Here is a 25,637-nt window from a genome sequence, read left to right as displayed (position 1 = left end):
TTAGATTTACTTAACCTAAATCTAAAGTGGTGAGGGAGGAAAAGTGGTGAAAGCATACACAAAAGTGGTGAAAGTGGTGAAAGCATACACAAAACAAGACTGACCACGCGTTAAAACTGCAATTGTATGATTTGTCCATGAAGAGTTCATTACATAATTTTTGTCTACTTTTACATACTTAATTTTCACCTTTATAAAAAGTCAAAAACAGAGTTCTCGTTGTGGCTCAGAAGAAACAAATCTCACTAGTATCCACGAGGACGCAGGTTCGATCCCTGCCCTTGCTCAGTGGGTTAAGATCCGTTGTTGCCATGAGGTGTGAGGTAGGTTGCAGATGTGGCTCGGATCTGGCGTTGCAGTGGCTGCGGTGGAGGCCGGGAGCTATAGCTCCGATTAAACCCCTAGCTTGGGAACCTCCACATGCCATAAGTGTGGCCCTAAAAAGACAAATAATAAATAAATAAAAAATCAAAAGCAATTGGAACATGCAAATCTACCAAAAAAGTGATTAAGTATTACGGCACATGTAAATATTCAATGCCATTACTTCCTGACACAATCACCCTTTTTGAATGCAAGTTTCATAGGTACAGAAACTTACTGGTCTTAGTCAACTGCTCTGTTCCCAGCACCTGGAACAGTACTTGGCACATAGCAAGCACCGCATACATAATAAATATTCCAGGAGTGTCCAACAGGGATCAGCAGAAACAGATCTGACTAGCATCCATCAGGAGGCAGGTTCGATCCCTGGCCTCACTCAGTGGGTTAAGAATCTGGCATTGCAGTGAGCTGTGGTGTAGGTCACAGACGTGGCTCTTATCTGGTATGGCTGTGGCGTAGGCCAGGCTGCTATAGCTCTGATTGAACCCCTAGCCTAGGTACCTTCCCATGCCATGGATGTGGCCCTAAAAAGACCAAAAAAAATTTTTTTAATAAGTAAATAAATAATCCACTTTGCTATCTCAATTTTATGTTACTGCTGGCATCGCAAGTTTTTTACAAGGGAAGAACCACATTTAACTAAAAAATTCTATTACCCATGAGGCTGGCAGACTTCTACTTTCAAAAGATTGATGTTTCCTCACTCTAATGCCTCAGGTTTTGTAGCACTTATTAGTTTAATTCACTCATTGAATTTCCAATGAAATTGGTATTTCTGAGTCATTTTAATGGTTTTGGGAATAATGGGTCAAATATCTAAAACGGGAACTGCCCCAGTAAATCAGAATGTAGACAAGAATTGATCATCTCTCTGGAAGTAATGACAACAAAAAAAAGTTAAGTTCACGCATCTGTCAGCCAAAAAAAGTTAAACACCTCCTGGGACAGCTTTATACAAGAAACATCACTAATCGAAACTCAGCAAATGCACACTTAAGATTTTGTATTTCATGTATGTAATTTTCACATTTAAAATAAACTATTAAAGTAGGTTAAGGATCAGCAGATGTTGTTATTGCCATGGCACAGGTTCAATCCCTGGCCCAGTACTTCTGCATGTAGCAGGGGTGGCCAAAAAAATAAAAACAAAAACAAAACGAACAAACAAAAAAACCACTGCATTTTAGCTAATGATATGCATGTTTAGGTAGGTAATGGGAAGAGTGCTGTTGTCCACAGTTTACTTTGAAATGCATCCCCACAATTTGACCGAATAAAGTGGATGCATAAAGACATGATAGATATATAAATGGATAAACACAACAAAGCAAGTTTAATAAAATGTTAATAGTTAAATATAAATGATGAGTAAGTGGATGTTTACTAGAAAATTCAACTTTGCTATAAGTTTGAAAACTTTCATTAACAAAATATTGGAAAAAGTTATATTTACATGGAAAAAGTCACATGAACACTGACTATATAAAACAAAAATAAAAAAGTGGGGCATAGGGAGTTACAATTGTGGCACAGCAGAAACAAATCTGACTAGTATCCATGAGGACATGAGTTCGATCCCTGGCCTTGCTCAGTGGGTTAAGGATCTGGCATTGCCGTGAGCTGTGGTGTAGGGTGCAGAAGTGGCTCAGATCTGGCATTGCTGTGGTGCAGGCCAGCAGCTGCAGCTCCGATTTAACCCTGAGCCTGGGAACTTCCACATGTTGCAGACGCAGCCCTAAAAAGAAAAAAAAAAGTGGGGCATAAAAGAAATTATGCATGTGCATAATAAAAGTATTTCATGAAACAAGAGTGGGAAGAAAAGGAATTATTTCCATGTTAATACACCTTAAACACTTTTATCCGGAATAGGTATATAATTGAATTGCTAAATTAAGGAGATTTGATTATTTCAAGTTGGATAAAAGATCTCTGGTTTCTATTTTGGGTACATTTAAATTTGAGAATATACAGAACAGATATATGCTCTGTATATTACCTACAAGGCCTTAGACGTTAATAAAATCATGTTCTAAATTCACTAAAAAATTCAGTTCTGATTGGCTAGACTCTCCAGGAGAGAGCAACAATCAATTGCAAGAATTATACAAACATTCAACTAACCCAAGGAAATATTAATATGTAACTATTATGAAATCTAATTATGTAACTCAAAATTAACTGAATGTGGTAGAAAAGTTTTAAAAAATTTTAGGAGTTCCCGTTGTGGCACATGGGAAACAAATCTGACTAGGAAGCATGAGGTTGTGGGTTCAATCCCAGGGCCCTGCCCAGTGGACTGGGGATCCGGCGTGGCCATGAGCTGTGGTATAGATTGCAGACCTGGCTTGGATCTGGTGTTGCTGTGGCTGTGATATAGGCCAGCAGCTGCAGCTCCGATTAGACCCCTAACCTGGGAACCTCCATGAGCCTTGAGTGTGGCCCTAAAAAGACCAAAAAAAAAAAAAAATTTTTTTTAAATGTTGCTGCTCCTGACATCACTACCCACAACCTTTACAATTCTCACTGCTACCAAGATTAGATAATCTTTTACTTCATATGTACTTGTTAAAGGAATAGAGGGTGGGCAGGTAGAAGCAGATAGGACTGCTTCAGCCCCAGTTATATTAGAGTGCCCAGAATATAAGCTGCTAGTGTTTTGATCTTTGTTTCCAAATCTTCACAACATTTAAAAATTCCAAAACTAAAACTTATCTCCCATTTTTAAATAAGCTGATGGAAAATGGACATTTTATGTTGCAACTCCATTAAAATGTCCCACATCACCTATCTGTTCTTCATTAGGCTAACAAAATGGACTTCCATAACTGAAAATTATGTACGTAAAAGCCATTCCATCAGAAAACTTGATAAAGGCTATAAAATCAGATAAACAAGCTCATAGAAATGATTGACTAGTGAAAACTGTGCTTTAAAAATAAAGGCCTTCGAGTTCCCTAGTGACTCACTCAGTGGTTAAGGACCAGGCATAGTCACTGCTGTGGCTTGGCTGACTGCTGTGGCAGGGGTTCAGTCCCTGGCCTGGGAACTTCTATGCGGGCAGCAAAAAAAAGAAAAAAGTTAAAATAAAGACTTTATAGACATCTAGAAGTTAAATGTAGATGTTCTATGATAATCAATGTCCTCCCAATAAAGGAACATGTATGCTTACATGCAGATTCTGTGCAGGGTACTTCTCTGGGCTTTGGTCTCCTATTTATCCACCCAAGTTTAAGACCAAAAAAAAAAAAAAAAAAAAAAAAGGTATGTGAAAGCACTTTAAATTATTATAGATACAGAAGAAATTTTTGAATGTTCTAAAGCACAAAGATAATAATTGATACATTTGTCAAGTTGTACGTGAGGATAGGCTTATTTGTATAATTTAACATCAGCACCAAGATATATGTATCTAATTGTCTTCCAGGTTTATCACAGCTAGAAGCTCACAAAACAGTTGCTTTATAACTGAGGTCTTACTAGTGCAGTAGGTACTTCTAAAGTTCTAAAGTTCCCACTTGATGTCATACTTTATGTCATATCCAGCAGTTCCTCAGACACCTTTCTGATGTATCAGAACTGGGAATGAATGGGACAAAGAGGGAAAAAGAGAAATGCAGTAAAATCTTTTCTGTTAGATAACAGAACTCAAAATAAAACACCAACTTCCTATTTCCCAGACACTAATGAGAGTGTGTTCTCACTTTTTGAAGGATTAGCTAAAAGTTTTATAATGGGGGGGGAGGGAATATTCTACCTTTTCAAGATTTTAGGTAAAGTTTTATTGTGGTATGATGTTCATATTTAAAGAAGTACAAAGCCTAAATATATTTCTGGATATATTTTTGCAAGGTAATCACATACATAAATATCACCCAGATCAAGAAAATGAACATTCTCAGCATGGCAAAAACCTTGTACCTCTTTTAGTCACTACTGTCTCCCAAAAGTAAATACTTTCCTGGCTAGTTCTGCCTGTTTGGAAACTTTATATAAAAGGAAACATACAGTATATGTACGTTTCAGGCTTGTTTGTGAGGTTCACACATGTTGTTGCCTCTGGCAGTAGGCCATGCTTTTTCATTGGTGTATAACTGCGCTATTAATTTATCCACTCTACTGGTGGACGTTTGGACTGTTGCCAGTTTGGAGCACTTATGAATAACGCTACTTATGAAAATTCTTGTACATGGCAATAAGATACACTAACACAGCTTTTAAAATAATCTTAGATGATCTCTGCTTTGTAAGCAAATATTTTTAAACTTTTAATTATGTTTTTATTAGATCCAAAGTCAGAATTACAACTTTAGTGATTTATATTTCTAGTTCTAGTGTCACTTAAACACTTTAACTCAAGGATTCAGTAGGTCCATGAAATCAAATGTGAATAAAAAATTATTTTCACCTAAATGTAGCAACAAACAACACAATAGCAACAGTAGTATCTGTGGCTTTGGCACTAACAGAAATCATGTTACAGCTTTGCAGTTAGCTCAAAATATCATTTACACTCATCACTATTTTGAAAATATAGCATTGAAACCCCCACCACTAGTTCTTGATATTTAATTACCTATTTTTAAAAAGTAGGTATAACAACTACACGACAAACTTGGTTTTGTTTTGTTTTGTTTTTTGTCTTTTTGCTTATTTCTTGGGCTGCTCCCGCGGCATATGGAGGTTCCCAGGCTAGGGGTCGAATCAGAGCTGTAGCCACTGGCCTATGCCAGAGCCATAGCAACGGGGGATCCGAGCCGCGTCTGCGAACCACACCACAGCTCACGGCAACGCCGGATCGTCAACCCACTGAGCAAGGGCAGGGACCGAACCCGCAACCTCATGGTTCCTAGTCAGATTCGTTAACCACTGCGCCACGACGGGAACTCCCAAACTTGGTTTTTAATAGTTTGATCATTAGATTCAAAATAAGTGGTCTCCTTTAATTCTGTGCATTTTATTTTTAAAAATGCTATTCTGAGAAGAGATCCATAGGCATCACCAGATTGTTACTGGGATCCATGGCACAAAAAAAGGATAAGAACCTATGCTTTAAAATGTAGGTGTAACATAAAAGGCAAAGGGATAACTTTCTTTGCCTTTTCTTTTTCTTTTTTTTTAACCTGCAGTATACGGAAGTTCCCAGGCTAGGGGTTCCCACGGTAGGAGCCGTGCCTGCCAACCTATGCCACAGCCACAGCAACGCCAGAACTGAGCTGCATCTAGACCCACAGTGCAGCTTGCGGCAATGCCAGCTCCTTAAACCACTGAGCAAGGCCAGGGTTGGAACCTGCATCCTCATGGATACTAGTCAGATTTTCAACACACTGAGCCACAATGGGAACACAAAGATAATTTTCTAAGAGCCATCAAAGGGGACAGGAAGGGAAAGCTTTAAAATACTAACCAAAATTAGGTAAGGCTCACCAGCAAAAAAAATGTAGTTTGAGGAGGAGGAATGTGGAAATACTGAAGGATTTATAAAGTAAGTCAAGTCAATTGGGGGATGGAGAAACCAATCTAATGGAATTAAAGAAGAAAGAGCAGAGAATGAACTGGACCAATGTTTGGGCATGTTCCATGGTCTCTAAAGGAGAAAAGCAATCCGGGCTTCTCCCCGTCTAAGAGGAACCTAAAAGCCAGAGAACTTAAGTGAGATTTATTAAGCACTTAGATAGAGTTGAGAACATCTAATCTGATTTTAACGGCATTTGTGGTATAAAACATTTCTTCTCATCTACTTACTGCTGATGAAATTATTTTACAAAGGAAAAATGCCTCTGTTCGGGTTTTAAGCACACACGAATGGTACAAAATGAAAATGTTTGTATTTGTTTAGATTTTATTACTACAACGTCCTCTTCATTGAGGACTTTCTTTACCTGTCATCTTTACCTCAGCTCCTGTCATCATCAGTGGCTTCACTGTTCAGCTACAATCTTCCCTTCTTAATTCCACATATAAGAATCACCCGCTAAACTTTAAAACAATACTGATATTCAGATCCTAACCACTGAGATTATAGTTAATTATCTGGGATAGGACAGGGCTTATTCATGATCATTGAAGAATCCTCTAGGTGAATCTAACATACAGTAAGGACTGGAGAGCCTCTAATCTAGATTACTGATCCAAAATCTAGCCTCAAAGTTTTGTTGCTCTCACCTCCAATAACCTTCACCTACCCTCATTCCCACCACCAAACACTGAACTTCAGTCACCCAGAACTTCTTGCTCCATCTTGGACATTCTACATTCCAAAATACCACTATATTATCTTTCCCCCATTCCCTGGCCTTCAACCTCACTAACCTCTTGTTCCTCAACTCGTTACTTCTTCCAATACACTGTCCTTTTCATCACCTGATTCCCTTTCCTAATCGGCCCATTCCACATCACCTCAATAATTCTCGTGTCAGAACCTTCAATATCCATATCTTCAGGGGTCCACCATTCATCTTGCAATCTTAAATCAACACAACTAGATTTCTCTACTCCTAACCTGGGTTACTTAGATAATGAAGCAGATAATCCTACAGATTGGTGTCCCTATAACATTTAAGGTATACAAGCTTACTACCCCTCAGCAAGAGTCTTCCTAAAGATCTCTGGTCAGGAGACATCTACAAGGGCTACTGCAAAACTTCAATGCTAGCCCCTCTCTCTCTACCACCTCAACTTCCAAGAGATGACAGTGCCACTTCTTACTTCAGAGAAAAATAAAGGCTATTAGATATGGACTTCCTCAAATCCATTCTCCCAGAGACAATGACCTCACTAGAGACCTGGAGGGCCCTACTTATTTGACTTTATGACACTGATAAACCAAGTATTCCCATCTTAAAACCAGTTGCCTTGCTCAGCAATAGCCTCTAGGCAGGTCTGATTCCAGTTTTAACAGTTTTTGAGGCCAACTCCCTCTGCAGTATGTTCTATCATACAAGCTGGCATGTACATATAAGACACTATAGTGTAGTAAAGATTTAATGTGATAACTATTCCCATCATTTTATCATGACTATTTCCCATTGTTGTCTAAAATTATATATCTATATACAAACCTCTGCCTACACTGTACGGCTTCTAAAACATTCTACTGAGTTCTATAAATGTTGTACCATTCAACACTCGGAAATTATTTTGAAGATTAGTAAGTTTATATACAAAACTCTACACTTAGAGTAAGCAGGCAATAGTTAAATGGATATTTACAATAAATTACCATTTAAAGTAAGTTATCCCTCCTCCAAACATACCTTATTTTATAATTTGGAGCCATGTAAATGTGTTACATTAACAATAGATAAGTATATAAATAAATAAACTAATTAGAAAAAAAAAGGAAACCCCCTAAATAAAGAACAAAGTAAAACAAACACAACTATATATTCAGTTAACAGCAAAACCACATAGAAAATTCTTTTAGGAGTTCCCATCGTGGCGCAGTGGTTAACGAATCCGACTAGGAACCATGAGGGTGCGGGTCCCTTCCCCGGCCTCACTCAGTGGGTTAAGGATCCGGCGTTGCCGTGAGCTGTGGTGTAGGTCACAGATGCAGCTCGGATCCTGCGTTGCTGTGGTTCTGGCGTAGGCTGGTGGCTACAGCTCCGATTAGACCCCTAGCCTGGGAACCTCCATATGCCACGGGAGTGGCCCAAGAAATGGCAAAAAAAAAGAAAAAAAAAAGAAAATTCTTTTAAGTATCCCAAATGTCTAATGAGAAATATCTTTGGGAGGGAAGGGGTCCTAAAAAATTAATTTAAAAAAAAGTCATTCATTTTCCCATCTCTTTATTAGAACTATATCTTATCACTTATTTAAGTAAATTATAAAATAATTTTATCAAGTTGAAAAAAGTTTTATTTATTTTTTTAAAGTATAGTTACTTTACAATGTTGTGCCAATTTCTGCTGTAAAGCAAGGTGACTCAGTCATACATATATATACATTTTTTTAATATTATTTTCCACCATGGTTTATCTCAGGAGACTGGATATATCTTCCTGTGCTATACAGTAGGACCTTGCTGTCTACCCATTCTAAATATAACAGTTTGCACCTACTAACCCCAAACTCCCAGTCCATCCCACTTCCTCCTGAAAAGAAATTGTAATTGAGATTTTCATTAGAAACATCAAGTCTATAAATTAACTTGGAAATTATTTGGAAATAATTAAGTCTGCCCATTCTGAAATATGGTAGGCCTCTTCATTTTTTCCATCTTAAATCATTTTAGATCTATCCTAACCTAAGCTGTGACCTAGGCCAAATGACAACCATGAAGATGATATTTATCTAAGTGGGTTGTGGGATTTACTTATGAAAGTAAAAACAACTAACATATAAACAAATATTTGTGCCCTTTGATGGTGTATAATGAAGCCATAATATCCACATACCACCACCATGAGCCCAATCCCCTGGTGCTTAAAATGGGTTTATGCAAAATTTAAGAGTGACAGCTTCTTGACCTTCCCCAAAGCCTTCCTTAGGTCTCCACAAAAGATTTTGAGGAGAGAGAGAGAGAGAGAGAGAGAATATATCCACTCAACAATAATGAGTTCCTACTATGTGCCAGGTACAAAACATAGTGCTGGAATACAATAATAAGCAAAACAATTACCTACTTGAGAAAAACAAAGGACTGGCTAAAAATTCTCAATTCCCAGAGCAACAAAAACACAAGCAGTAGAACAGCATACTAACAATGGCCTACCTACCTGTTCCAGAGCTGCCCCTACTTTAGAATTTCACATATCCAATCTGCAAATTTCTCTATTTTTAGGAATAAAGAAACAGGTGACAGCCAATAGTATGACCAGGGGCTCAAATACTTTGTCAACTGATGGGGTGAACTTTATCAAATCTCAAATTTTCTTCACAAATTCAATATAAATATTCCCTTTAATAAATTAAACAAGAAACATATAACAGATTTTTTGTATAAATAAAATGTCTTTTATTTTCAAACTTTTAACTTTTAAAAAATAAGTTTGATCTATCTACATTGCAAACAGCTTTAGTATACCAAATTCACGTAAGACAGTAGATTTTGAATTATTCTACATGTAACAACTTACACTGGGGTGATTTCGAGGAGGTACTCTTTCTCTTGGGAGTCTTTCATAGTCATATCGTCCTTCAGACCACATTTCATCTCTTCTGTAAGCCACTAAAGAATAAAAAAGAAACCAAAGAACGATGGGGTTTATGTTATTAGGAAATAACAAAGAAAAAAAGGACAAAGTAAACGATTAATTTCCAACACAAATATTTTCCAGAAATACTTAAGGAAAAAAAACAACCGCAAATGACCAAAAGGATAAAGAGATAGTTATGGCCAATTCTTCTTCTAAACAATTTTGAAATTTTCTTTTTATTATTATTATTATTTTTTTTTTTTTTTGTCTTTTGTTGTTGTTGTTGCTATTTCTTGGGCCGCTCCCGCGGCATATGGAGGTTCCCAGGCTAGGGGTTGAATCGGAGCTGGAGCTGTAGCCACCGGCCTACGCCAGAGCCACAGCAACGCAGGATCCGAGCCGCGTCTGCAACCTACACCACAGCTCCCGGCAACGCCGGATCGTTAACCCACTGAGCAAGGGCAGGGACCGAATCCGCAACCTCATGGTTCCTAGTCGGATTCGTTAACCACTGCGCCACGACGAGAACTCCAAGAAATTTTCTTTTTATTTTATGGCCACACCTGCAGCATATGGAAGTTGCCAGGTCAGGGACTGAATCTGAGCTATAGCAGTGTTGGATCCCTTAATCCATTACGCTGGGCCAGGATCAAATCCACACCTCCACAGCCATCAAACAAGCTGCAGTCAGATTCTTAACCCACTGCGTCACAGTGGGAACCCCTATAATTTTCTTTTTAAAAAAAAAAATACAGGAGTTCCCATCATGACGCAGCAGAAACGAATCCAAATAGGAACCATGAGGTTTCGGGTTTGAACCCTGGTCTCCCTCAGTGGGTTAAGGATTCGGCATTGCCGTGAGCTGTGGTGTAGGTCACAGACCCACCTCAGATTGGCATCACTGTGGTGTAGACCAGCAGCTACAACTCTGATTTGACCCCTAGCCTGGGAACCTCCGTGTGCCGCGAGTGTGGCCCTAAGAGACAAAAGACAAAAAAAAAAAAAAAAATACAGAAGTTCCTGTTGTGGCTCTGCACGTTAAGAACTTGATATAGTGTGTCCGTGAGGATGTGGGCTCAATCCCTGGCCTCACTCAGTGGGTTAAGAATCCAGCATTGCCACAAGCTGCAGTGTAGGTTGCAGGTGTGGCTCAGACCAGGTCTGCCATGGCTGTGGCGTAGGCCTGCAGCTGCAGCTCCAATTAAACCCCTAGCCCGGGGCACTTCCATATGCCACAGGGCAGCCATAAAATGAAAAGAATAAATAAATAAATAGAAAATAAATGAATAAAAAATAAAACAGAAAGCCCTACCTCTATTTCCAAAGCTATTTAAACTCCAAAGACCTTGTTATCATCAATTCTGGAAAGATCCCTAAGACTACAAATTTTTCATTCTCACAGAGTAAAAATTAGAAAAGATTCATTTTAATGAATAGTCTAAAAGGCTGATCAGGGAGTTCCCGTCGTGGCGCAGCAGAAATGAATCCAACTAGGAACCATGAGGTTTAGGGTCTGATCCCTGGCCTCGCTCATTGGGTTAAGGATCTGTGAGCTGTGGTGCACGTTGCAGATGCAGCTCAGATCCCATGTTGCTGTAGTGTAGGCCGGCAGCTGTAGCTCCAATTAGACCCCCAGCCTGGGAATCTCCATATGCCATGGGTACAGCCCTAAAAAGACAAAAGACAAAAAAAAGAAAAGAAAAGAAAAAAAGGCTGATCAGCAAAGCTCTCCAGGTGGATAGTTTGTACAGTAGCAGTTTTGCTTCTCTACACCCTTAAAGCTTAGAGTCTCTTTGTGTGTTGAAGTGATTTTAACTTTAAAAAGTCCTAAACAATGATTGGATTCGGAAGATGTAGTATATATACACAATGGAATACTACTCAGCCATAAAAAAGAATGACATAATGCCATTTGCAGCAACATGAATGGAACTAGAGAATCTCATACTGAGTGAAATGAGTCAGAAAGACAAAGACAAATACCATGTGATATCACTTATAACGGGAATCTAATATCCGGCACAAATGAACATCTCCTCAGAAAAGAAAATCATGGGAGTTCCCGTCGTGGCGCAGTGGTTAACGAATCTGACTAGGAACCATGAGGTCGTGGGTTCGGTCCCTGCCCTTGTTCAGTGGGTTAACGATCCGGCGTTGCCGGGAGCTGTGGTGTAGGTTGCAGATGCGGCTCAGATCCCGCGTTGCTGTGGCTCTGGCGTAGGCCGGTGGCTACAGCTCCGATTCAACCCCTAGCCTGGGAACCTCCACATGCGGCGGGAGCGGCCCAAGAAATAGCAACAACAACAAAAGACAAAAAGACAAAAAAAAAAAAAGAAAAAAGAAAAAAAAATCATGGACTTTGGAGAAAAGACTTGTGGCTGCCTGATGGGAGGGGGAGGGAGTGGGAGGGATCGGGAGCTTGGGCTTATCAGACACAACTTAGAACAGATTTACAAGGAGATCCTGCTGAGTAGCATTGAGAACTTTGTTTAGATACTCATGTTGCAACAGAACAAAGGGTGAGGGAAAAAAAATGTAATTGTAATGTATACATGTAAGGATAACTTGATCCCCTTGCTGTACAGTGGGAAAATAAAAAAATATATAATATATTAAAAATAAATAAATAAAAATAAAAAGTACTAAACAATCCTGTAAAAATACAACCTTGAAACAGACCACTCTTGATTTTGTTTTTAATGTTATAAACTATAAACTTATTTTAAATGCAAAGGCACCATTATAAAATTTGAAATTAAAATAAAAGTTCTGTGGGTAGTAACTAAAATCTTTGAAAACAGCCTCATGGTTCCCAGTAAAATTAATCATGCTCTTATCATACCACCTAGCAATTCCTAAGTACCCATGAAAAATAATTTAGGTTTCTCACAATGACTTCTGTGTGAATGTCCACAGCACTTTTATTCATAATAGCCAAAATCTGCAAACACCCAAATGTCTATCATCTGATGAATAAACAAACTGCCAAAATTCTTAAAAAAAATAAAAAGTCCTGTCAGCATTTTTCACATTTGGTATGCAGAGAGGCTTCCTACTTTGACAAAAAGAGCTGACACATTCTGAGTAGAAAGCTAATGCAGTGAGATACACAGGCCAGATGAAAAAGTATCTGTAAACTGGTAAACAAGGCAAATGAGAGAAGATGAAAACGGGGTGTAGAAAACAGCTCAAAAGTCATTTACATGAGATGGAAATACAGTGGTTGAGGGGTTCACAAACATTTTTTTTATAAAGGACCAAACAAATATTTTTGGTACTGCTGGTCACAAGTCTCCATCACCAAACTACTTGATGCTGCTATTATAACATGAAAGCATCCATAGGCAATATACATAAATATATGGGTATGGCTGTGTTCCAAAAAAACTGTATTTACAAAAATAAGCAGATGGCCCACAGGCAGCAGCTTGACAAGCCTTGGAATAGATGACAAACAGTTAACAGGGCGGAACCAGGAGAGGATGAAGTAATCAGGAAACAGGTCAGAACAATGAATCATTCTGATGTGCAGAAGGATGATCGTGAGTGAAAAGTAAAAATGGGACAGGTACCAAGTTAGGGGCTTTTAGTACACAGAAAATAAGGCAACTAGTACAGGTGCACAGTCCACAGACCTGTGAAAAAGAATAATCCTTTAGAGAAGACATATGTCAAGAGATTTTTGGTGGTTCTTTCTGCTTTAATAATAAGTGGGGGGAGTTCCCATCGTGGCTCAGTGGTTAACGAATCTGACTGGGAGACATGGGGTTGCAGGTTCGATCCCTGGCCTTGCTCAGTAGGTTGAGGATCCGGCATTGCTGTGGGCTGTGGTATGGACTTCGGACGCAGCTCAGATCCCGCACTGCTGTGGCTCCGGCCTGGGCCGGCGGCTGCAGCTGCAGTTGGACCCCTAGCCTGGGAACCTCCATATGCCATAGGTGCAGCCCTAGAAAAGACAAAAAAAGACCAAAAAAAAAAAAGTGGGGAGAAAAAGGAATGGACATCCTACTTTGGCAGCAAAGAGTTGTAATAGTTTAGGTTAATTTAGGCTAGGTAAATATAAAGGCTAGAAGATGAGAGTAATATTTTTGACGTTATCATAATTTTTGCTGCAAAAACAAGTCTATATTTTCTAATACAAACAGACCAAATAAAATGAACTAACTAACCAAAGATGCCTGAGGAAATTAAAATTAGCTTTTAACATTATGCATAAAGCAACCTGAATTCTTTGTCTTTTTTTTTTTTTGCGCCTTTTCTGGGGCCGCACCGGCAGCATATGGAGGTTCCCAGGCTAGGGGTTGAATCGGAGCTGTAGCCTACAACCCACTGAGCAAGGTCAGGGATCAAACCTGCAACCTCATGGTTCCTGGTCAGATTCATTAACCACTGTGCCACGATGGGAACTCCAAAGCAACCTGAATTCTAACTCTGCAGTCAGACGTCATTAACAATGTTATTTTAAAGTAACCAGTGTTTAGGTACAAGAACTGATGGAAGCTTAAAAGGAAAAGAAACTGTCAACATTACTTCTCCTGCTTGTCTTTACTGAATCCAGGTTTCAGTAAAAAGGTTTCAGTCTAAAGAATGAGTTAGATTTTATCCTACTTAAGATACAGTAGAGAGAAATAGTAACAGCAACAAACAAATCAAATCACAGGGAAAAAACCAACAACCCAAAAGAAAAATAAACATATGAAGTCAGTTCACAAAAAAGGAAATACAATGGCTCAATCTTTTGAAAAGATGCTCAACTTCCTTCAAAATAAAGATGAAAACTGAAGCTATAATGTAATACTAATTTTCACCCAAAGCTCTGCAGAAATCAAACCACTTCAGTAAGAGTAAGGAAAGCAACACTCTCATACATACATCACACTCTCATCATAGTACATTAATGAAGGAATAGACTGGAAACAATTTGACAGTATCTATTAAAAACTTAAATGCACATACACCTTGACCTGGCAATTCCACTTCTATGTATACTTGTACATATGCACAGGAAAGATTGAAAGCAACCTAAAAAAATCCCTCAGGAGGGTTCAGATTAAAGTGTTATACATTCATATAAAGGAATATTTATTTCAAATATTAAAAATAAACATTTCAAAGAAAAGTATAATCCCATATGTACCAATATAGAAAGATTGCCAAGATAAACTGCAAAGAACAAAGGGCAAATTAACATGTAAAGTATGCTGACCCTTTGGAAAGTAAAAAGGCAGGGTATTTAAAAACATGTATGTATAAGCAAGAGAATATAACTGTGCCTGTCCTCTGGGGAAAACAGGGTGGCTAGAGTATAGGAGGGTAAATATTTTCACTGCATGTTTTAGTATGTCCTATTATCTATTACAAAAATCAGTAACTTTTTGAAGGTCCTGGAATAGGTTTAATTTGTCAAGTGATGGCTAAAATTATGAATATAAATTAATGAACTAAAGGAGAAGATAAGTAAAAATAACATTCTGTAATTAATGAGAAAGAATAAACTGTAAGAATTCTAAAGAAATATCATATAATTTCCTAACGAGATAGAACACTAAAGATTGAAATCTACTGGATTCCCACAAAAAAAAGTATGAATAATTACTATACTACTTACTTGAGGTCTTTCAGGAATCAAATTTAAAGTTTTCTGTATATATCAATGGAGAAAAATAGTTAAGGCTTCATTAATGAAACTCTCAAAATAAAATATTTTGCAATTGATCTTAGTAATAAGCAAACCCCCCTTCAAACACCCCTTTTAAAATAGAAGATATTATTTTGACCACCAGAGGCCACCCAAGATTCACAAGAACAATATTATGTCAAGTCCTAATTTTGCCAGTTGAGCATACATCATCCTTTCTTTGAAAAGACTGTACTAGATGTTTAAGGTAATTTTTACCTAGAATATTAAGAACACTAGCTTTAAAATATCTTATATTGAAAGAAAATCTAGCATCCTTAGTTTGGAAATCCCTACAGTTTTCTACTGGCAAAAAAAAAAAAAAAAAAAAAAAAAATCCCATGTTCAAACGTTATCCCAATATCAAGCCAATATTAACATTAACTCACCAAAGAACACTAAACTTATTAGGTATAAGTTTGATGGAAAACTTTTAGTGACTTTCCCTCAAAAAATATAAAGTGCCTTGAGCAGGCTTAGGTAAAATCTTTTCTGAAAAAGGCATATGCAATTTATGATAGAAATTGCAAATATTTGAAATATTCTTACTTTTAAAAAAAAGTGCATCTAGCAATGAGATCCTGCTGTATAGCACTGGAAATATATCTAGTCACTTTTGATGGAGAAAGATAGAGAATAATGTGAGAAAAAGAATGTATATATGTATGTGTGACTGGATCACTTTGCTGTATAGTAGGAAATTGACACAACACTGTAAGTAAACCAAATAAATGGGAAAAAAATCATTTAAAAATAAATAAATTTAAAAAATTTAAAAAGTGAATATATCTATTGAAACTCTATCCACCACTTCAAGAAAATTCAAAGGTGGCTCTCTTAGAAAGATCAGGCTCACCTAACTGCTGCACAGATATTTCGAGAAATGCCTCACTAGCTAAAGGCAGAAATAAGACTGTATTTTTAGTCTTAAATTTATAGGTCACTCCTGATCTAGGGAGTGTTCACTAGATGAGTGATCTTATCTTTTTACGCCTGGCAGTTTGGAAGATAAATAAAAATTTCATTGCAATACCTCACGGTATTTCTATTTCAATCAATCCACAATTTACAGAAGCTTAAAAAAAGCAACAAATAAAAACATTTAACTTTGATGAAAATCTAGCTATTGGAAACAAAGCAGCTAGAACAAGGCAAAAAAGAGAAATAAAATCATAGAGAAATTCAAAATAGCATTTTGAATGTATCTAGAATATACATCATCAAGAGATCACTTGAGTGCTGGAGGGGTTGTGGAGAAAAGGGAACCCTCCTGCACTGTTGGTGGGAATGTAAACTGGTACAGCCACAATGGAGAACAGTTTGGAGATACCTTAGAAATCTATACATAGAACTTCCATATGACCCCGCAATCCCACTCTTGGGCATATATCTGGACAAAACTCTACTTAAAAGAGACACATGCACCCGCATGTTCATTACAGCACTATTCATAATAGCCAGGACATGGAAACTACCCAAATGTCCATCAACAGATGATTGGATTCGGAAGATGTGGTATATATACACAATGGAATACTACTCAGCCATAAAAAAAGAATGACATAATGCCATTTGCAGCAACATGGATGGAACTAGAGAATCTCATACTGAGTGAAATGAGTCAGAAAGACAAAGACAAATACCATGTGATATCACTTATAACGGGAATCTAATATCCAGCACAAATGAACATCTCCTCAGAAAAGAAAATCATGGACTTTGGAGAAAAGACTTGAGGCTGCCTGATGGGAGGGGGAGGGAGTGGGAGGGATCGGGAGCTTGGGCTTATCAGTCACAATTTAGAATAGATTTACAAGGAGATCCTGCTGAGTAGCATTGAGAACTTTGTTTAGATACTCATATTGCAACAGAACAAAGTGTGGGGGAAAAAATGTATACATGTAAGGATAACCTGATCCCCTTGCTGTAGAGTGGGAAAAAATAAATTAAAATAAATAAATAAAAATAAAATAAAATTGTGTACATTATGCAAAAAAAAAAAACAAAAAAGAGATCACTTGAAATCCATTTTTGCAAAAGCTAAACATGAGCAAATGAATCAGAGGTTTAAAATCCAGAGACACAGGAAAAAGTGAAATAAAAGCAAAATTATCCAATGAGAAATTATTGTATAATAGGTATGATGTTTCAGTTTGGGAAGATGAAAAGCATTGGATGGTGGTGATGGTTACACAGCAATGTGAATGTACTTAATACCACTGCATGTACACCTATATGGTTAAAACGGCAAATTTTATGCATATTTTACCACATTTATATATTTTTTTAATGTGAATTTATCTGACATTAAACTCCCCACTGAATCTGCTGTATGTAACAACCACTTCTATAGGGCATCAATCTGTATTTTGAACTTAATTCCTACTAGAAACAAATAGCATCCACAAAAGAGCTAGTCTATTACACTAGTGTTATCACAACCTCAATTCCTGCAGTGAATCCTATGACAGTTTTGGATATTTGACTCCACACCTAAAGATACTCCAATGGAATATTCACCTTACTAGGACCTATAAAAATTACAGTTTCAATTAAAATGTTTAGGAAATAAGGTAAATAAATTATCTTTACCTTAAAAAGTTTATAATTTCTAAAGCTCAATTTCAAATTCCAATTACTGTGCATATAGGCATAATTTTATAAATGGAAATTAGTTTCCTTTACAATTGACAATAAATTGCTTAAATGACTATATTACAATGATTAAATATAAACACTAGGTTATAAAGTAATGTGCAATCAATTACTTCATTTAAGTTCTTCCTTAATAGTGAGTATACCAAAATCTTAATGTCTTTACAGAATCTGTAGGTATTGTTTTTAAATGTATTCTTACCACACCTATACTGCTTTTACAAAACAGCAATAACCTAATATAATGCTTTATTGTTGTTTAAATTACTATGTATTTTCAGAGTAAGAACATGAAAATAGTAGAACACAATAGAATGATGAAATTAAATAGAGCTTAGTGTAGCAAAATAATTAGCACCCATTAATAGAAAATGCCTAAAAAAAAATTGACCAGCACTGCCAAATGATTAACTTCTTTTATCCTTAAGAAATCTATATAATTGAGAAAAGCAGGAATATAGGTGATTCCATAGGCAACCTTGTACTGTTAGTAAAACAAAATACAATGATTACATACCAAAGAAAAGAACATTAGGCTGTAAAGAAAACCAGCTTTAAGATAGATCTTTAATTAAAACAACAGAAAAGGTATATAAGAAAGGTACTTTGGGTAATAAGGGAAAAATATGCTAAAATCACCTTGAATTAAAATAACTCTTTTGTAATTTCAAAGGATTTAAGAATAACTGGGGAGTTCCTGGCACGACTCATTGGTAACAAACCCAACTAATATTCATGAAGATTCGGGTTAGATCCCTGGCCCCACTCAGTGGGTTAAGGATCTGGCTTGCTGTGGCTGTGGTGTAGGCCTGCAGCTACAGCTCTGATTCAACCCCTAGCCTGGGAACTTTCATATGCCACAAGTGTGGCACCAAAAAGACAAAAAAATAAAATAAAATAAAAAGAATAACTGATGATCTTCAACAGTGCTTAGACAAAGGGGGTGCACAGGGCAGGGGAAAAAAATAACTGATAAGTACTGCAACCTTCTGATTAGCAGTACATGTTTACGACATTATGCAGATTTAGGATATCGACCCATCCTGCACCTGAAGCCAATCAGCTAAATTTAAACAGAGATGCTCTGACTCCCAGCCAAGTGATCATGTTACTTACTGTCATCACTTCCCTGATCTCCCATTAGTGGAGTATCAGAAGTGCTCCAATAAATTTCCCAATCCAACAGCATATGAAAACTGAAGAATACAAATGAAAAATCCTAGGACCCCTCTACATCACAATTAAGCAAAGAAGAGAATTAGAATTCAGTTTGGGGAATGTAAGCTTCATTTAGAAGTTTGGTAATAACTGGTTCTAGACTATAAAAATCTCATTCTCTTATGCCATATTCAATAGAGTATGTTTAATATACCATCGTGGTATATTTATGTCCAGAAAGAAATAAGCCTTTCTTCGAGTTCCCACTGTGGTTCAGTGGTTAACATATCCAACTAATATCCATGAGGACTTGAGTTCAATTGCTGGCCTCCCTCAGTGGGTTAAGAATCTGGAGTTGCCGTGAGCTATGGTGTAGGTCGCAGACGTGACTCAGATCCCAAGTGGCTGTGGCTGTGGTGTAGGCCAGCAGCTACAGTTCCAATTCAGCTCCCAGCCTGGGAACCTCCATGTGCCAAGGGTGTGGCCTCAAAAAGACAAGAAAGGAAGGAAGGAAGGAGTCTTTCTTAGAGCACTGCATGGAGTTACCCAACTATTGCCAAACTAGCTTCAAATGAGGACTAAGATAACAGAAGGACTTGAACTGTTAGTGAGAGTAGCCTAGAAATTGAGAAACCAGAAACTCACAAGCAACATCCTTCTGTCAAACCATTCACACTCAGAATTAACAGGCCAGACAATAGAAAAAGATTAGTTTTTCATTTATCCAAAGGTTACGGTAGCATCTTAGGCTACAGAGGAACTCTGCACAAGGCTCTAGTCAGCTTCCAGTATTAAATACAGTCAGAATAAATAGCTTTCCCTCTTTCCCACATGCATTCCTTTTTTTTTTTTTTTTTTTTTTTTTTTTTTTTGCTTTTTAGGGCCTCACCCACGCATATGGAGGTTCCCAGGCTAGGTGACCAATTGGAGCTACAGCTGCCGGCCAACATCACAACCACAACCACGCAGGATCCAAGCAGCGTCAGCGACCTACACCACAGCTCACATCAACGCTGGATCCTTAACCCACTGAGCAAGGCCAAGGATCAAACCTGCAACCTCACGGTTCCTAGTCAGATGCATTTCTGCTGTGCCATAATGGGAGCTCCACCTTTCTCTCTTTATATTCATTCAATAACTATTTTTGACAGCCAACCATGGTTAGCAATTAGATGACATTTGACCTCACATTTTAGATGAGCAAAAGGCCTTTGCATCAGCAATTCCCCACCAAGCATGCTTTTCTCCAGGTATTTGTGTAGTTAACCCTTCAATGTAACCTTCATTTTTTGTCTTTTTGAGGCCACACCCATGGCATATGGAGGTTCCCAGGCCAGGGGTCAAATCAAAGCTGTAGCCGCTGGCCTACACCACAGCCACAGCAACACGGGATCCGAGTCAAGCTGCATCTGCAATCTACACCCCAGCTCACAGCAACGCTGGATCCTTAACCCACTGAGTGAGGACAGGGATCGAACCTGCGTCCTCATGGATGCTAGTCAGATTTACTTCTGCTGAGCCACAATGGGACTCCCACCTCCAGCGTTTTCTTAATGTCATTTTTCTACCGGATTCCCCTAATCTTGCTATTTTTTTTTCACAGCACTAACCATCTAAGATACTTTATAATTTTGATGCATATTATTAGTCCCTTGCTACTAGCAATATGAACTCTATGAAAGCAGGGATTTCTACATTGTTCATTGATTAATATTAAGCACCTAGAACATTTTGTACAATGTATGTGCTCAGTATTCATAGAGGAAGTCCATGAATGCTGGTCATATGCCCCCTCTAGAGAAAAGATTCTCACATCTCCACCTCCACCCCAACTCCTCTCAAAATGATTAACTCACAGCAACTCCAACTCAATATAGCAAAAAAATAGTTCTTCACACTTCTCAGAAACCGGCTACATCTCCTGTCTTCCCCATTTTGCTTAATGCCCCCATCAGATACTCAAGGGTACAAATCAGAAACCTGAGTCACACAAGACCCAAAACTTTTCATATCTAAATAACTAACCCCAGTTATTTCTATTGCCTCAATACATAAAGAACGTGTACCTCCGCTTCCCCATCCCTGCAACCAACACCTTTGTTCATATGCTCTTAATCTAGTACTGGACTCCCCAGTGGTAAAATGCTGGTCTCCCTGCTTCTGGTGTCACCTCCCCCACCCAGCAAACTGTAGCCAGAGTGTTTATTCTGATCATACACCTGATTCGAAAATCTCTCAGTGGCCCACCCATATCCTAAAGGATGAAGTCTAAACTTGAAAAAGGCTTGTTTATAACCTTGCTCTACCTTTCCAGCTTCATCTCCTACCAAATCCCTCATGGCCTCCAGAACCTCCAGTCATATCAAACTACACCTTGTCCTGCAACTGTGCCACTATTTCTCACTATCATATCATGGCACGCTTTTCTCTTCGTCTAGAATCTTTCTGCTACTTATCTGCCTTCACCCTCTACTCTTCCTTCAGAATTCAGCTCAAATGTAAGTTTTTCTTACATTCTCCAGAAAGAATAAAGTTCTTTCTTTGGGCCTCTCAAAGTACCCTGCAAAACTAGCACGATATAACATTATCTTCAATTTATTTTCCTTCCTCTTCTCCTCCCAAACTGAACACCACTGGAAAGGCAATGACTGTACTCCTCTTGCTTCATGGAGTAAATGTACTTATTAAATGTTGGCCAAATAAACATATTATTCATACGACCACCATACAAGCCATTCTGAGGAACCTAAATATTAGTTTGTGCCTTTTGGTTATTCAGAAAACTTCCAGAGTATGGCTCCTTTCACATTTCTCAACACTAACGCCACTTCATTTTTGAGCAAAAGGTGCCAATAAAAATTCTTTAGCTCTAGCACCTAAAGCAGTGATTCTCAGACCTGACTGTACATTAGAATCATCTAAAGAGCTTTAAAAAATATTAATACCTAGGCCCTGTCTTCTGAAATGCCTATATAACTGCCTGGGATTTTTTTTTTTTTTTTAATTTTAAACTTATTTCATCTTAGGATCAGACCCATTGATGTTAAAGCAAGGTAAATGTATTCTTGACATCTTAAATTAAAACAGGAAGTTTTTAAGGGTCAACTTGAATCTAAAAATTACATAATATTATTTCTGCTTGAAAATGTTTAAAATTCCAGACATCTAAAACAAAAAAAAAAAAAAAAAAAATGAATGTTATAATTAAAGTCCGTGGGGGGGAAAAAACCTAACATACATACCAATTAAAATGGTCAAAATAGGAGTTCTCATTGTGGTTCAGCAGTAACGAATCTGACTAGTATCCATGAGGACAGGGGTTCAATCCTCGGCCTTGCTCAGTGGGCTAAGGATCTGCTGCAAGCTGTGGTGTAGGTCGCAGACATGGCTCGGATCCGGCTTTGCTGTGGCTGCGGTGCAGGCTAGCAGCTGCCGCTGCCAACTAGACCCTTAGCCAGGGAACTTCCATATGCTGTAGGTGTGGCCCTAAAAAAACCAAAAAAAAAAAAAGTCAAAATAAAGCAAATAATCCACAGGAATTAATCATTGTTCAGTGCTCAGGGAGGGATAAACGCAAGCAATGGTAGTTAAGAATGCCAAGAAAATGTAAACAGAATCGAATCTTGAGAGACTGTTTAAATGCAGATGAACAATAGTAAATGGCAGAATCCAGGAAAACAGAAAGGAATTGGGGAAGATAAAATGTGCATGAGAAAGACAGAAAAGACCAGGGCAGAAGATTCGCATTGCAAAGGAGTGGGAAATGAGCCTGCATAGGTATTCAACAAGTTTTCATTAACTAACTCCCTTGAAGTATATATTATCCTTCCCATTTCACATAAAACATGGAGCCTCTGAAAAGCTCAAATTCCAGGGCCATATGGATCCTGGAATCAGACCAGGCCTTTATAACTTTAAAATCCAGCCCTTTCAACCCTATCACATTGCTACACAAAGCAAACGGCAAGGACAGAGAGAACAAATTCAAGGACACAACAAAGCAAAAAACTAAAGGAGTTCCCTGTAGGCTTTTAAACCTAGATATGAGATGAGGGGGAAAATGTCATTTCAGAAGATTCACCTGGCAGTATTCAAAACGGATTACAGGCAAAAGAGGCTAGAGGAAAGGAGATCATTGGCTGTTTCATAATGAGCAATTTAACTTAACTCAGTACTGTTAAAGCACAGTCTTCTCTACTAAGTTACATGGCTTCCTACATTACCTGGTTTCTCACTGCTTTAAGGAAACGTCTTTTAGAAGCCCCACTGTACTGTATTAAATACCTAGTAGTAGATTTCCTTTTTACAGCCACACCTGCGGCATATGGAGTTCCCAGGCTAGGGGTCGAACCTGAGCCGCATCTGCAACCTACGCCACAGCTTGCAGCAATACCAGATCCTCAATCCACTGAGTGAGGCCAGGGAATGAACCCACATACCCACAGACACTATGTCGGGTTCTTAACCCACTGAACCACAACAGGAACTCGAGTAGGAGACTCTTGATTGTTCAATAAGTGATCAAGTAACAGAAAGTACTGAAAGAGACAAAAATACTGGATGTTGACTATGTATAATATTTCCAAATCTAAATCTCTTTTCACCTCTGGATGGAGGTTACAGTCAACTAGTCAGCCACCTTCTAGTCTTTTACTCTCCGTTTCACCCTTTTTTAAAAAAGGATACTCAATTAATTTTGCTAATATGTCAGTCAGATCTGGTTTCCCTGATCAAGAACCCAAACAGTTTCTTATTAATTAACTGTAACAAATCCAAACTTCTCTGCCCTTCCTATGTGCCCTCTATCATCTCACCTAGCCTCCTGTTCTCTCCCAAAGAATCATTCATGCTGTGTCTCTTCTCTGTCCCATAAAGTAACAAACACTACTCTGGAGTTGTCTGACTTATTTCCCAAGCTGGAATACCTCTTTCCATTGTCTCAATTTTTGAACATCCATCTAGGCCCAGTTCAAAATCTATTATTCTCCACAAAGCCCATTTCTGAAACTTATAACAGATTCTAAACCAGTGAATAAGAAGTCACAACTTGTGTTTGGCCCAAGGTTTTTTTCTTAATAAAACTTTATTCCATTGACCATACTTTAAAACTGGGAGATAACACTTTAAGAAACTGTATTTCCAATTTTCCTTGAAAAAACTGGATGCTCCAGTAACACTGGGACCACACAATCAATTACACAGCCACAACCAGTTGTACCTGAATAGCAGCTGACGCCTTTTGAAAGATTTTTACATTTTAAAGTCCAGAGATGATACATCAACAGCCTAACTTCTGAGACTGTACCTGCAGCAACTGTAATAATTAAGAAATACTGGACTGCCTATTAGGCCCTGGAATTACAAAAGTAAACAAGACAGATATGGTCCCTTCTGAACAATCTAGCTCAGAAGCAAAAGAGATAAGCAATCGAGATATATCTGGTAAGTGCTACTATGAGGGAAGCAGAAGGCACTTAGCACTTGGTAAGAGTACCTAACTCTAAGAGAAGTCAGAGAAAGTGACTAAACTGAGATCTTTAGCAGGTGTACGAATTATCCAGAAAGAGGTAGGGTAGGGATCCGGAAAAATCAAATGCCACAGAGAAAAAAGAACTTTTGCAAAGACCCTCAGGGAAGAAAAAACTATTGAGAAAGTGATATGAGTTCAGTACCGCTAGAGACTTCGCCCAGCCTTAAATGCAGGTGTCAGAGAATGGGCTCAATTGAAAAGGCTAGAGGGAAAAAATAAGTGTCAGGAGAAGGAAGAAAATTCCATAAACAGGTGTAACATGTAAAAGAGTTTGTTAAGCAGAGAAGAAAGGTTTCAGAGGGCACAGATGTTTTGTCGAGGGGTGAAATGTGGAAGAAAAGGAGAAAGAAGCAGTGATAGCCTAAATCAAGGGAGAGGGAGCACAAAGCAGCACGGGGATGAGGATGTAGCAAAGAAGACCAAAGGGGCTTACATCTTGGGCGGTAACCAAGGATAACAGGGATGTGAAGCATAGTAGTTTTGGTGGGCCACAAGTTTGCCAAGAGAATTAGTCCCAGCGGTCCCCTGGTGGACGCGGAGGCATTCGGGCCTCTCAAAATCCTGCAGCGCCCTGGCTGGATTGCACTTCCGTCTCTCTAGAAGACATCAGCTTCGGTCTGGATTGACTGTGCAGGCTCCAGGAGAGGCTCTGAGTTCCAGGCTGCTGGCACGCAGGCTCCCGGGGAGTGGTTAGAGGCCTGGTCTGTGTGTGCTGGTGGGTAGAAGTTAAGTATAAACTACCTTGCATTATTTTCTGATTTTTCTGTAGGAAAGATGGGCCTGTTTACAGCCACTTAAGAGAAAAAGCAGTGTGTGCCCATTATAGATTTATAGGAGGAAAAAAAGTGCTAAGAAGTTTAACATTTGTCCATACCAATACTCAAGATGAGTCATTCTGTGAATCGGAGTCTCCCCCAAGTTGACCTTGTCTCCTCAACAAGACTGATATCCTGCAGCAAAAGGCCTCTTTTACACTTTTCTGTAGCTCCTTAAGTGCCTACAACCGAACTGGGTACGTCGAACACACTCAGTAAATTTACTGACTTCCTAACTGATCTCGAGTCATTGAACTCACCTAGATCAGTCCTCTTTTTAC

The 25,637-nt window shown here is 38.4% G+C and overlaps 1 protein-coding gene across 11 annotated transcripts in view; it reads right to left on the bottom strand.

Moving 5' to 3' along the window:
- Nucleotides 1-25,637, bottom strand: part of PPHLN1 (periphilin 1) — a 140,199-nt gene that overhangs the window by 114,152 nt on the left and 410 nt on the right. For 7 of the 11 annotated variants that reach the window (XM_013997950.2, XM_013997947.2, XM_013997948.2 and 4 more), the window contains exon 2: nt 9,462-9,553. In XM_013997950.2, coding sequence (XP_013853404.1) covers nt 9,462-9,533 — 72 coding nt within the window. In that variant the 5' untranslated portion in view covers nt 9,534-9,553. Of the gene's footprint in view, nt 1-9,461; nt 9,554-24,974; nt 25,254-25,637 lie in introns of all 11 variants that reach the window. The other 4 variants (XM_021092548.1, XM_021092549.1, XM_021092552.1 and 1 more) reach the window with 1 other exon arrangement.

The sequence above is a fragment of the Sus scrofa genome, chromosome 5 (assembly GCF_000003025.6).
Source record: "Sus scrofa isolate TJ Tabasco breed Duroc chromosome 5, Sscrofa11.1, whole genome shotgun sequence".
NCBI lineage: Eukaryota > Metazoa > Chordata > Mammalia > Artiodactyla > Suidae > Sus > Sus scrofa.
Note: the sequence above shows the minus strand (reverse complement) of the source record. Positions and strands in the feature narration are given on the sequence as shown.